At 37.1% G+C, this 14,654-nt stretch overlaps 2 protein-coding genes across 3 annotated transcripts; one reads left to right on the top strand and one right to left on the bottom strand.

Moving 5' to 3' along the window:
* Positions 1-1,768: 1,768 nt before the first annotated feature.
* LOC125480049 (inactive beta-amylase 4, chloroplastic-like) lies at positions 1,769-3,731 on the top strand. Of its 2 annotated transcripts, none has more exons than XM_048590291.1 (4): positions 1,769-2,064; positions 2,359-2,487; positions 2,723-2,817; positions 3,106-3,731. In XM_048590291.1, exons 2-4 carry the CDS (start codon positions 2,445-2,447, stop codon positions 3,367-3,369), a joined length of 402 nt encoding a protein of 133 aa, XP_048446248.1. In that variant the 5' UTR covers positions 1,769-2,064; positions 2,359-2,444; the 3' UTR covers positions 3,370-3,731. The 2 variants fall into 2 exon arrangements, with proteins under 2 accessions (XP_048446248.1, XP_048446247.1); XM_048590290.1 differs by having other exon boundaries at positions 2,612-2,817.
* Positions 3,732-5,965: 2,234 nt separating this feature from the next.
* LOC103962130 (probable LRR receptor-like serine/threonine-protein kinase At3g47570) lies at positions 5,966-13,643 on the bottom strand. The gene is made up of 9 exons (XM_048590280.1): positions 12,966-13,643; positions 12,718-12,789; positions 12,093-12,452; positions 11,918-11,989; positions 10,574-10,933; positions 10,399-10,470; positions 8,708-9,067; positions 6,611-8,611; positions 5,966-6,514 (listed from the first exon to the last, which is right to left on the bottom strand). The coding sequence occupies exons 1-9, from the start codon at positions 13,612-13,614 to the stop codon at positions 6,144-6,146; spliced, it is 4,317 nt and encodes a 1,438-aa protein (XP_048446237.1). The 5' UTR covers positions 13,615-13,643; the 3' UTR covers positions 5,966-6,143.
* Positions 13,644-14,654: the final 1,011 nt, after the last annotated feature.

Raw genomic sequence — 14,654 nt, 5'->3', positions numbered from 1 at the left:
GGTTCCGTAGGAACTCCGAGGTTAAGCGAGTTCGCGCGAGAGCAATCCCAGGATGGGTGACCCACTGCGAAGTTCTCGTGTGAGTTCCTAGAAACAAAATCGTGAAGGTGTGGTCTGGGCCCAAAGCAGACAATATCGTGTTACGCCAGAGTTGAGCCCGGGATGTGGTGGAGCCTGGGTCGGGATGTGATAAAATCAATTTGGAATATCAAAGAGTTTGTTCAACTAAGTTGTTGGGTGGGAGTTCTATGCAGCCCTTGGGATGTTATATCCAGAAATTTGTTAGTAGGCTGCTTCTACCCTATTTTTTCTAGTGTTTCCCTTTGCTTTCACATGAATATACAAATTTTCTTTCACATGAATATTCAAAACTAGCAAACTTAGGTTGGCAGCTGTTCTCGCTTATGGTCTGTTTGATGCAGTTACATATACCGCCTTTTTCGTCCTTGCATTTCTCGGGTTCGAGAAAAGTACATGGAACAATCCAGCAGCTAGTATGAAGGCACTTTTAGGGATTACTTGTTACACCAAAAAAGGTTAACTGCAAAAATACATTTGAAGGGTTTCGTTTGGCTACTAAGAAAGTTGGGAAGAGGTCAATTGTCATAGGTTGAGATTACATATACAAGGGTGTGAGGTTTACGTAATGGGTTTACATAATGAGTTGTTGATGACTACATACATATTGAGAATTTAGCTTATGTCTTTGTGTCCGATGCGAAGAGTGGGTTTTTTTTATTTTTTTTATTTTTTTGGAAGTAACGAGAGAAGGAAATCGATCAAATTTCAATTTTTTACAGTATGCTTGTTCTTATAAGAAGGAAATCCATCAGTTTTTATCTTCCAACTCTCTATTTTTCAATTGTATTTTGGTGTCATTCCATTTTAATCTTAGTCCATTCAAATGAAGACATTTGAAGAACCTAACATAAAACATCCGTACAAGCAAAACGTAGCTTAGCAACTCCAATAAAATCATCTATGAGAGTTGATCAAATCCAGGTAGGCCACATGGGGGGTTACTGAAGATAAAGCTGCTGAGATCCATATTAAAGCTCCAATTTGGCAACTGATGAACAACACATTTCCGCTCCCTGAAAACATGCCTTATGCTTCAGCACAGCTCACATCTAACCAATTGACTCATCAATGTTTTGCATCTGCTCACAGTTGTATCAAGAGGATAATAGCTATCAACCAAATTTTGTTAGAACAAAGTGATAGCAAACACATCTGTCAATAAAATCTCCTTGTCCCAAATTGGCAGAGAACTCCACCCGCACCAATCTTGAACCATCAACATAAAGCATTTACCAACGAATATCAGGAGGTTCCCAAGCAATGGGAGCAGCCTTCTATTAGGTTTATGGGGGAGAACCAACTCAAGCTTTCGCCCAGTTCTCGACTTTTTGCGTGTTTACTAACAAGCATGGAATTTGAAGGGTTAGTTGATTCGTAACTCAATACCTAAAATTAGGAATCAAATCAAAATGTTTATTTTTTATTGGTAAAACATTTGCAAATTTGGTTCAAAAATTTGATTACCTGATATTATCCTAATACAAATATCTTTTGACAAATAAAAAATATACACAAAGATAATTTTCGGTGGTAATATTTAGACACTCTTTTTACTTTTCACACACATCTACTCTTTCCCGTAGGTTGATCAATTGAAACAGCCAAATAACATAAATTAATAAGTGATGTGTGAGAAGTAGAAATAAATGTGCGAAGACGCCACAAAACTAAACATACACCCAAAAATACCCCAGCACACAGAGTCAGTCAGTACATTTTAGTTGCAAATGAAAAATACGAACACTGGGATTTGCTCTCTCTATCGCTGAGAGATTCTCTGTGATCGATGGCAATGGCGGACAATGGGCGAGTCGTCTGCAAATGCACAACATCGAGCAAGAGCATCTTCTGCTTCAGATAATTCAGTTTCGACGACAAGCCCAACCACCGAAACCTCCTCCGAAACGTTTCGACCCTTCCCGTCTTTAAAAAAGGCCTCTTCACTCGTTGCAGCCCATCCCTTGCCGGAAACAGTATTCTCAGGTTTATCTCACATAATTACGGGTTTTTTCCGTTTTCTTTTGAGTTGCACTGTCTGTTTGGTTCCCGAGAAAATGCAGGAAAATTTATATAGTTTTTGAGCTTATGTAGGGTTTACTGAAGTGAATACTTAACTAGGTTCAATTGGGTTGTTGATAAATTCAAACAATGAAATTTAGACGCGAATGCTTTTAATTGATTTGAAGAGAAGTTTCTGAGCTAGTTTATTGCTTCGAATGTTCAAATTGGATCATATAAATGTGTCTATGTGATAATTAGATGATTTGTTGCTTGCAGTATGGATGCACAGGAGAATTCGAGGTCCTCGATATTGCCATCATCCCTAGATAAGAGAATTCCCATATATGGGATGATGCCTGTTGATGCCTTCTGCATTGATGGTACGGGGCGTCCAAGGATTAGGAAGTAAGTTTTTTATGACTTTCTGTTGATAAGGCTATGATGCATTTTCATTCTTCATTTAATTGTTATACTCTTTTAAACGACGGCAAGGCCTTAACTGTAGCACTGAAAACACTCAAGTTGGCAGGTGTCCACAGAATTGCAGTTAAGGTTTGGTGGGGAATCGTAGAGCGTTGTTTTCCTCTTGCATATGATTGGTCTCTATATGAAAGGCTTTTCAAATTGATTTCTGACTCAGGTTTGAAGTTGCATGTTGCCTTGTCTTTTCACTCAAACGTTAACCCTTCTTCTAGCAGAAAAGGGTGTGTAACTCTTCCGCTTTGGATCATAGAGGTATGTTTTCTCTGCAATTTTGAAATCCCATTTGACTGTTTGGCCTTTTATTGGTAAAGTGCATGTGGGTGTATTGGAATGCTTAATTTACCCGATCATACTCTGTTGTGACAACATAAGAAACATAACCCATTAACATACGTGATTTTAGCTTTGATGTGCATAAAAAGTTTATCTTTGCAAAGGGATGTGACAGAAAAATGATAGTTTGGCCTTCATTACATGCCCATCAGTTTGAATCCTGAATTTAGATAAAGAAGTTGACCTCTTCTGTTTTTTATCTCCCAGATTGGTCATCAGAATAAGCATATATTTTATCAGGACCCAAATGGATTTTCCAATGATGATTATCTTACACTCGGAGTTGACCATGTTCCTCTCTTTTGCGGCTGGACTGCCCTCCAATGTTATGAGGATTTCTTGTCAAGTTTTGCTAAGAAATTTGAATCCTTAATTGCCTTAATTGGAACTATGATAGAAGAAATTAGTGTTGGTCTTGGTCCTTCTGGTGGACTTAAGTATGTTACTGTTACACTAGAACCACAAGTATGAAGCCAGTCCAATGATTTCTTATGCAATATTGGGGAGAGAAGGGGCCACAAAATGCTGGCTGTTGCAACAATCTCCCATCTGAAGTTCCTTTCTTTGAAGAGGGAGAGGAAAGCATTCTTTCTGATTATGGGTGTTTTTTCCTTGTATGAAACTGATGGAAGCAGCTTGCTTTATTGTTTCCCATGAAAAATTTCTGCATAACTGAAGCCTAGTGTAAATTGCACGAAATCATTGTTTGTATTTCATCCTCGAACTACTACATTGTTTCTTTAGCCAGGAAACACTTCTGTGTAGGTGCCTGTAAACAATATGGGCCTGCAATATATATTTTCAATCTTTAGTGGAACTTTTCTTATAACTAACTCTATTTGCTTCTAGGGGTTATACTTGCAGACTGTTTGCTACAGGAGTCTTAAATACTCTTATGCAACATGATTAAAAGTAGATATGTTTTAATGATTTAATATGAAGTCATGACAATGGAATGGGTTCTTAAGAAACTGCACTAAGTTAGTGCAAGTTGATTAAGAATGAAATGCATTGATGCTTGTCTTCTGGAAAGAAAAAAAAAATCATCATAGGATGTACTGGTTAGTAAACTAAGGACAATTATGGATGTATAAGTGGAAATTTAAATCATGTATGGTTCTTTATCATGCAATACTTGGCATAACATAATTAAACTTATTGGAAAACAATGTGGAGCTTAGGAGATCTGACAGTGGCTTGACTTGTAGTAGGGATGGTACAGTGGTTGGTTGCTCCATCATGCAGATGATATTCTTGCAAAGGCAGCTAACATTCTGAAGAAATATCAAGAATAGAAGCAAACTTCTATTCTATTGGCAGCTAAAATTGGTGGTACCAGACGAGAGCACACCCTGCTGAATTGATAGCTTGATACTACAACAGTGCTCTTAGAGATGGTTATGATCATGTTGCTTCCATTTTGTCTCGTCATGGAGCTACTTTGCATGTTTCGTAAGATTCCAAGTTTTAAGGTTCTGACTGGAATTTTGTTCATTGTCTACCTGATAATTAGGGTTGCTTACACATTCACTTGATTTCAAATGTATCTAGTCTACCATGTTCACGTACTAAATATTTTCAGGAAAACCAATGAAAAGGGATTGAAAACTTTGAGTTTTAACGATAAGGACAAAATAAAGGGTAAAGTGAATAGTACCAGAATTGACTTTTTAGTGTAAAAATGTGGTTTTTTCTTAAAGTGAACAGTACCGGGAGCTTTTTGTTAAAATTCCCAATATTTTATTGCAGCAGCTTAGCAATGATGGATGGTGATAACCCAGCATCCTATCTTTGCAGTTCAGAAGGATTACTCCAACAGGTACGAGGCCTGTTAATTAATAACGCTTCCTTAGCTTATTGCTTTGTTGGTACTTTTTTTTAACTTACTTTAGAAATTTTATCTGTATAATTCAAGCTTTTAAGTTAGGTAGGACTAACCCATGCAGCTGTGCTTGTCACAGCAGGTCATGCAGGGCCTTTAGGTTCAACATGGGCTTGGAACAGGCCAATATGAGCTTTTTCAGTATTACAGATATTGGGTATTTTTTATCTGTTTTTTAGGCTTCTTTTAGTATCTTACAATTCATTCTGAAGTAAATCTTTAGTTTTAATTGGGTTGTCTTGCCCAGATATTAAAGAAGAAACATATGACAAGTTGATCAATAACCATTTTTCTGTTTTATTGAAGTTTGGAATACAATTGATAATTTGATATTACTAAACAACAAAAATAGAATTGCATCCGTATAATAGTGTCGTACTACTTTAGATTGGCATGGTCTGTCCATTTACACCGGTGGGTGGTGGTAGTGCCTAGTGGTGGCTTCTATTGTCTACAATTCTATCAGTCAATTGGTTTCTTCAATAAAATGTCTGCCTTATGCTTTGTTTATTGGGTATATATCATATTATACAATTCCAATGTAGTCTAACATGATTCGATTTGCACCAGATATGGAGTGTTTCAAAGAAAAGGGTACATTTGATCAGGAGAAATACCAATGAAGGATTTGACAGGGTAAGTTCTTCCTTAAGAACAAAAGCAAATTTCAGCTACCATTTATTTCTATTAGACATATATTGGATATTGCAAATGTCTTATAACTAGAAACACATGGCTTCTTCTTTTGCCCATTCTGTGTTGCGTGTTCACGCGTCTGCTTCTCTTGCACGTTGGTTTATGCAAATACATACTAACTATTACCATTCCCAGGCCGAAGCTGTAAGATCATTTACATATTTCAGAATGAATGATAAGATATTTAGGGCTGAAAATTGGAGTAATTTCGTTCCTTTTGTTAAAAAGATGAGCACAAATTGGTGATGCAGCCAAAAATCCCAACTTAAATAGTAAATTTATTGATCTAGAGTAGCAGCCTCATTGCCCTATAATTTTTTGTCAAGGGCATGTGTAGAAGTTTAGAAGTTTGTCACTTCCTGATATATTGACTGAAATAACTTTGTGTTTCCATGACAGGTGTTCTTGACCTGGAAGTGTAAATTTTTGAAACGGATTTGGTTGGCCATAGAAACTAAATGCTTTACCATCAAAATATGAGAAGAATAATTGGAATTGCAATCTTGGTACTGCTGGTCATATTGCCTAGTCAAATACAGGTACAACATTTCAATTTAAGGAATATCCACATACTGTCATATCTGTCACTATACGAAACTAATGTAGGCTTTGCAGATCGAAAACAACAATAAGAAAATGGATCCGACAATATAGAGAACAAAAAGAACTAAGAGTTCACACCTTCACAGTCCTTCAAATACCTAGTCTTGATTTTGGTGAGTGAGATTGCAGCATCTTTCATGTTAATTCTCTCTCTCGGCAATGCTGCAGTGCAAGCTAAAGCTAATCTCATAATGGATGATAAGCAATCCCTCTTGCTCACGAAATCACCATCTTCCTCTGTCCCGAGTATATCGGCATCCACAACTTCATCTATAGTAGCATCTGGAAATAATGAATCTGCAATCCATTGCTTTAAATTCATTTCCCCAACAAACATCTCATCTGTTGGCTTCCTTTTTGTGAATGTCTCTATGAGTACAATACCAAAACTATACACATCCCCACTCATCGAAATGCTTCCTTCGATCCCGAACTCTGCAAAATTTGTATGTTAATTTAGTTATATATGATAAAAAGGAAATTATAACTCCTAATAAGACCAACATATACAAAATTGAAAAAATACATCACCTGGAGCCATATATCCAACTGTGGCTAGAGTCATGGTTTCTGTCATCGAATCTCCACCGCTAACGAGTCTTGCAATGCCAAAATCAGCAACATGTGCAACCATATCATCATCTAGTAGTATATTGCTTGGTTTCACATCACAATGAACGATAGGTATCGAGTAACCATGATGAAGATATTCTAGTGCCAATGCAACATCTTTCATTATATCCAACCTCTGCAGGATATTCAAGGAGCGTTTTGGAGAATACAACCACTGTTCGAGGCTTCCATTAGGCATCAATTGAAGTACCAAGGCTTTGAAATCAAGTTCATCACAGCAACTTATGATTTTAATAAGATTCCGATGACGGATATTGCTTAGCATTTCACATTCCTTATCAAAACTCTTGAATGCCCCTTCTTGCTGTAAATTGAAAACCTTGACGGCGATATGTATCCCGTCTGAAAGTGTTCCTCCGTATACTGAGCTAAACCCCCCTGTGCCTAGTAAGTTACTCTCGTGAAGTCCATTTGTTGCCTTTACAAGTTCTAGGCGCGAAACTCTTCTCCAAAGAACTTGATGTAGCAAGGCAGTTTCTCTTACAACTTCAACATTCCTTTTCCTGCATAGTATCAGAATCAATGCAGCAACGGCTAGGAGTATTACTGACATGACCCCTGAGATGATACATATAGCTTTCCTCCAATTGGGCTTAACTGCTGTTTTATATTTGCACAATGGAACGTGGAATCGGGAAGCACCGCAAAGTGCACCGTTTGATACAAATGAATCAGCAGAGAAGTTTCTGAAAGTCCCGTCGGTTGGAATTTCTCCTTGGAGTTTGTTGAAAGACAAATTCAGATGCTTGAGATACAAGAGTGCTTCCAATGACTTTGGGATCACTCCAGATAGATTGTTTTTGGACATATCCAAGAATTCTAGGCTCAGCAAGGTTTTAAATGAACTGGGAATAGGGCCTTCTAAATAATTGTTTGCCAAGGACAGAGTAATCATATTTTGAAGATCACCAATGCTACTGGGAATGTTTCCAGAGAAATGGTTATTTGACAAGTCCATATTCAGCACATCTTTCAACTTTCCGATGTCTTCCGAGAGTGGTCCAACTAGATAATTAGATGACAAGTCTAGGTGCAATATATACTTGAGTTCCCACAAGGAAGATGGTACTTTAGAAGTTAACGAATTGGACCCTAAAAATAGACCTCTTAGAGCTCTTGCCAAAGTACCCAAGCAGGAAGGAAGAGAACCAGATAGACGATTACCACCCAAACTTAACTCGGCTAGGTTGCCTAGTTGACAGAGTTCATCCGGGATATGTCCTCGTAGTTCGTTATTATCCAAATACAAACCTTGGAGATTTTGTAGCCTTTGTATTGAAGTTGGAATTGCTCCCCTCAACTGATTGTTTCCCAGGTTTAATGATATCAAGCTGCTCAAGTTGCCAATATCAACGGGAATGTTACCCCTGATGTTGGAATTTCTTAAACCAAGATATAGGAGTGACGTAGAGAGATTCCTGTGAGAAGCTGGAATCATAGTGTTTAGTGGATTATCTTCTAAGGTTAATCTTGTCAAATTTCTAAGATTAAACAAGCAAGAGAGAGTGCTTGCTGCTTGTGGAGTAGAAGCATCAATTGTCAAATTATTCGAGTGCAAGTTAAGGTACTCGAGGTTTTTCAAGGAACAGAGCGTGCTAGGAAGAAACCCGGTAAATGAGTTTTGGCTCATGTCTAGCTTCTTGAGCTTGGAAGCATTGGAGAGGTTAGGGAGTAGTCCAGCCACGAGGTTATTTCTGGCTACATAAAGGAATTCTAGGTTTGGAACGTTAAGACCAATGTTTGCTGGGAGGCTACCTGAGAGCTGATTAAAAGAAAACGATATTATTCTTATCATGGAGAGATTGAAGAGTTTGGATGGGATGACGCCGCTGAGATTATTAATACCCAGTGACAACACCTCTAACTGTAGAAGATCACTAATCTCATCCGGTATTGTACCTGTCACAATTGCAGCACGTTTGCATTAAATTTTTAACTTCAGTTTAACTAAAAACTAAAAGCGAAATGATTATCAAACAGTCCTAAATTTACTACCTGTTAAATTATTGTTATCAAGATAAATCTTGGTTAAGTAGGTCAAATTGCCAAGACTTTTGGGTATGCTTCCACGGAAATTGTTATCTTCTAAATTCAATTCACGAAGCTCTTTGCATTGCCACAGTTTGGAGGGAATAAGACCGTGAAATTGGTTTCGACCCAAATTAAATATTCGAATACTCGGAAGACGCTCACATATATTGTCCGGAAGATTGCCACTCATGTTGTTTCCATATAGAGCCAAAGTAGTCAAAGAAGATATGTTGAGGACAGGCACAAGAGCAGAGCCTTTTAGGGCATTGAACTGCACATACAACTCCTCCAGCTGGCCTAAACTGCTCATCTCGTTTGGAAGTTCTATGAATCAATCAGTATATATTGTTAAAATCATGTAAACATATATAGGAGTTGCTTCTTACTGGGAGTCCCATTCTATCGTAGCAAAAGAGGGATAACATTATAAGGACCAAGTGCTCACTATATAGGTTCTCTTTTTGCTCTAGCATAAGAGGGTCTTAGGGCTGGTTTGGTATTGCTGTGCTTTGAAAAAAAAGCTACTTCTGCTGTGCTGCGAGAATAAGCAGCTGTGAAATAAAGCAGCAGAGTGTTTGGTAAACTTTTTTTAAAAGTGCTTTTGAAAAAAAAAAAAAGCAGTATTATAGTGTTTGGTAAACTTTTATGTAAAACAGATGTGAAAAAAAACCAGTTTTTCAAAGCTGGGTTTTGCAGCTTCTTGTTTTTGGCTTTTTTCATCCAAAACTGTGAAAAAAAAGCTAAAGCTGAATGTTTACCAAACACAAAAACAACTCCCAGCTTTTTTTGATACCAGCTTTTTTCAGAATCACCTCAGTACCAAACCAAGCCTTACACAATACATATATGATTCCTATGATAGTTATAGTTCTCTTATTGTATTTTTATTAAAGTGGAACGAGATTCCTGGTAAGAAGGTGCTCGTATCTAAACTACCTGGTACCAATTAATAGAACTTTGCTCTCAACCAAAACTACATGAAATTACAATTTTAAACCCCACACCAAAATTGCACAAAAATAAAAAATTATGGGTAATTTAGTAATTACATGAACATAAATTTTGTTGTTATTTAGGACAACCTCACAGCCAGGTCACCATAGAATGCCATATTTAAAAATAAAAAATAAAATAAAATAGTAAATAAAAAACATGCCTACCTTAGAAGAAACTACTCATCATTTTCCTAATTTTTATAAGGGGTGTGCCATTCATGCATCCAATTTTACTTCTCATACACCCCTTGTTCATTTATGTCCATTGATTTTCTTCATTTCATCCGATCTGACGGTCGAAAATTAGAAGGGTGTGTGAAAAGTAAATAAGGGTGTGTGGATATCACACCCTTTTTTATAATTGATTTATTTTTTAGGAAAACTAATGAAAAATGTTTGAAAACTTTGAGTTTTCACGATAAGGATAAAATAAAAAGTAAATTGAATAGTACCATGATTGACTTTTTAGTGTAAAAATGTGGTTTTTCGTTAAAGTGAACAGTATCGTGAGCTTTTCGTTAAAACTCCCTTATTTTTTTAGAATTTAAAAAACTAATCACACTTCATAGTAAAAAAAAAAACAAATGAAATGAAATTATTCACAGTGTGTGTGGGCATCTATGAGTATACATGTGACAAAACCTAAGTCATACAGCATACCTTCGAACTTGTTGTCCTTAAGGCTTATGACCTTCACCATTGTTATGTTGCCTATTTCTCTGGGTATGCTACCTGTTAAATATGTGCATGCATTCCAACAAAAAAGAAGGAAAAAAAAATGAGATGATTGTTATACATCTTATGTATAGATGTTAAAATGAAACAAAGATGTTACCTGTTAAATTATTGTTATCAAGATAAATCTCGGTTAAGTAGGTCAAATTGCAAAGACTTTTGGGTATGCTTCCACGGAAATTGTTATACCCTAATGTCAGTTCACGAAGCTCTTTGCATTGCCACAGTTTGGAGGGAATAAGACCGTCAAACTGGTTTCGACCCAAATTAAATATTCGAATACCCGGAAGGCGCTCACATATATTGTCCGGAAGATTGCCACTCATGTTGTTTCCATATAGAGCCAAAGTAGTCAAAGAAGATATGTTGAGGACAGGCACAAGAGCAGAGCCTTTTAGGGCATTGAACTGCACATACAACTCCTCCAGCTGGCCTAAACTGCTCATCTCGTTTGGAAGTTCTATAAATCAATCAATATATATTGTTAAAATCATGTAAACATATATACGAGTTGCTTCTTACTGGGAGTCCCATTCTACCGTAGCAAAAGAGGGATAACATTATAAGGACCAAGCGCTCACTATATAGGTTCTCTTTTTGCTCCAGCATAAGAGGGGTCTTACACAATAAATATATGATTCCTATCATAGTTATAGTTCTCTTATTGTATTTTTATTAAAGTGGAACGAGATTCCTGCTAAGAAGGGGCTTGTATCTAAACTACTTAGTACCTATTAATAGAACTTTGCTCTCAACCAAAACTACATGAAATTACAATTTTAAACCCCACACCAAAATTGCACAAAAATAAAAAACTATGGGTAATTTAGTAATTACATGAACATAAATTTTGTTGTTATTTTGGGCAACCTCACAGCCAGGTCACCATAGCATGCCATATTTAAAAATAAAAAATAAAATAAAATAGTAAATAAAAAACATGCCTACTTTAGAAGAAATTGGTCATCATTTTCCTAATTTTTATAAGGGGTGTGCTATTCACGCACCCATTTTTATTTCTCACACACCCCCTTGTTCATTTATGTCCATTGATCTTCTTCATTTCATCCGATCCGACGGCCGAAAATTAGAAGGGTGTGTGAAAAGTAAAAAAAGGTGTGTGGATATCACATCCCTTTTTATAATTGATTTATTTTTTAAGAAAACTAATGAAAAATGTTTGAAAACTTTGAGTTTTAACGATAAGGATAAAATAAAAAGTAAATTGAATAGTACCATGATTGACTTTTTAGTGTAAAAATGTGGTTTTTCGTTAAAGTGAACAGTATCGTGAGTTTTTCGTTAAAACTCCCTTATTTTTTTAGAATTTAAAAAACTAATCACACTTCATAGTAAAAACAAAAACAAATGAAATGAAATTATTCACAGTGTGTGTGGGCATCTATGAGTATACATGTGACAAAACCTAAGTCATACAACATACCTTCGAACTTGTTGTCTCTAAGGCTTATGACCTTCACCATTGTTAAGTTGCCTATTTCTCTGGGTATGCTACCTGTTAAATATGTGCATGCATTCCAACAAAAAAGAAGGAAAAAAAAATGAGATGATTGTTATACATCTTATGTATAGATGTTAAAATGAAACAAAGATGTTACCTGTTAAATTATTGTTATCAAGATAAATCTCGGTTAAGTAGGTCAAATTGCAAAGACTTTTGGGTATGCTTCCACGGAAATTGTTATACCCTAATGTCAGTTCACGAAGCTCTTTGCATTGCCACAGTTTGGAGGGAATAAGACCGTCAAACTGGTTTCGACCCAAATTAAATATTCGAATACTCAGAAGATGCTCACATATATTGTCCGGAAGATTGCCACTCATGTTGTTTCCAAATAGAGCCAAAGTAGTCAAAGAAGATATGTTGAGGACAGGCACAAAAGCAGAGCCTTTTAGGGCATTGTCTTGCACAAACAACTCCTCCAGCTGACCTAAACTGCCTATCTCGTTCGGAAGTTCTATAAAATAAATCCGTATATATATTAAAATCATGTATAGACATAGGAGCAGCTTATTAGTAGAAATCCCGTTGTACTGTAGCAAAAGGGGGATAACATTATAAGGACCATGTACTCACTATATAAGGCCTCTTTTTTGCTCCCGAATACGAGGGTCTTACACAGTAAATATATGATCCTACGATAGTTCTCTCATGTCATTTTTTGCTAAAGTGGAACGAGATCCCTGCTATAGATGTAATAAAACCTAAGTCATACAGTATACCTTCAAACTTGTTGTCGTCAAGGTATATGCCCTTCACCATTGTTAAGTTGCCGATTTCTCTGGGTATGTTACCTGTTAAATATGTGCATGCATTCCAACAAAAAAGAAGGAGAAAAAAACAAACGAGATGATTGTTATACATCTTATATATAGATGTTAAAATGAAACAAAGATGTTAAAATGTAATCATGAAGCAAGCAACATTAATTTATATTCCTAGGTGGTTGGTAATGGTGGTACGTACGTACCTGATAGTTGGTTCCTGCTCAGATTAATTATTTCGAGTCCAGATAAGTTGAAGATAGCAGCGGGTATGAAACCAGAGAAGCCATTACCGTACAATTTGATGGTTTGAAGTTTAGGAAAGGACCCAAACCACGAAGGAATGGTTCCCATAAAGCTGTTGTTTCCAAAGTTAATCGCCTTCAACCGGTGCAAACGAGATAGTTCTTGCGGTAGGGGACCATGAAAGCTATTATTCTTAAGGCCCAACTCAACGAGAAATGATAGGTTGCCTAGATGCGGAGGAATAACTCCGGCAAGACCCATGTGCGAGAGATTTAACGCCGTGACTCTGTGGTGGCCAGCACCACAGCTAACGCCAACCCAGTTGCAAATGTCGAAATTGGAGGCAGACGACCAGTTGGCGGTCAAGATGTTTTGAGGATCACTAGTGATGTGAGCCTTGAGAGTAAGAAGCGCAGACTGATCTGTGCTGAAATTGGTATGAGATATTGCTGATGCACCTGTAGTTAAGTAATTAGCCATAATCATCATATTGATATAACACAAGCAGTGTATCATTGACAACATTTTTGACAGTAGGAAACGACTTCTCTCCTTAATTGTAGTAGTTTTCGTCTTTCGGTTTAAATTTGATCGAAAACTAGAACTCATTACATTCACATAAATAGGGAAGCAAGTAGGTGTTACCAAGACTTGTGAACGACTTAGACTTGCCCGGCTTCTACGTCAAGGTGGGAGACTTAGACTAGTCGAACGAAGACGTGTGATTTGGATTTTTGAACATATCAAACACGCACCATTCATTTTTTGCGCAATCAGTGATAAGGATGTTTTGGTCTGTCGGGGTGATATTTGGTAATTGGTGCCAATGTGGAATTTTAGGCTAGCCGACGAGTTCTGTCCGTTTTGTGGCCACAGCTGGAGATGCCCAAATGTGGAATTTTAGGCTTCAGTTCACCCTCAAAACAAACACCATAAATTTCAAGATTGATATTTAATGATGACATACATTTTGATTCAAATGCAAATGCAAATGCGACCAAACACATAACAGTTACATTCTTCCAGATGAAACGTTTTCAATGACGTTTACATATAATCAAGTTCTAGTTGAACACTCTCCGGATTCGAAAATCATCTAAACTTGGCTAATTAGTTTTTCTGAACAGAACAAAGCAAAGATGATACGCAAATTGTCCAAGAATTACGGTCTTATGCTTCTAAATTATTAATCACGATCGCATGTACACATTCATTGCAGCAATAACGAAGAAGGGAAGTAACAACCAGAGGTTGAAAACTAGTTCAGATACGTACATACACTATCATGCAGACTTGCCATTGGAGATGCTCTGAATATGCAAAGGCTTCTTATATGACTGCAGAAAGGGAGAACACACCACGCTTAGAGATGAAGCAGGCATGCACCTGCAAGCCATGGTGGTAATCAAATTCCAGTTAAAGGGAACAAAACTCCAGCCGCCACCGGCATGCTGAGGATATTGTAGCCCAGGGCCCAGACATAATTCAATCAAATTCGAGACATGGTCTTTCTAGAGAGATCAATGGCTGTAACTACATCTTCCAAGTTGCTCTTCATCAGAACTATAAGCAGCTTCTATAGCTACGTCGGTGCCAGCACCAATTGCCATGCCAACATCTCCTGCAACCATAGCCGGAGAGTCATTAAT

Source organism: the organism of the source record quoted next, unplaced genomic scaffold (genome assembly GCF_019419815.1).
Source record: "Pyrus x bretschneideri cultivar Hongxiangsu unplaced genomic scaffold, Pyrus_bretschneideri_v1 Contig31, whole genome shotgun sequence".
NCBI classification, from domain to species: Eukaryota; Viridiplantae; Streptophyta; class Magnoliopsida; order Rosales; family Rosaceae; genus Pyrus; species Pyrus x bretschneideri.
The sequence above is the reverse complement of the archived record's forward strand: the minus strand, read 5'-3'. Positions and strand labels throughout refer to the sequence as shown.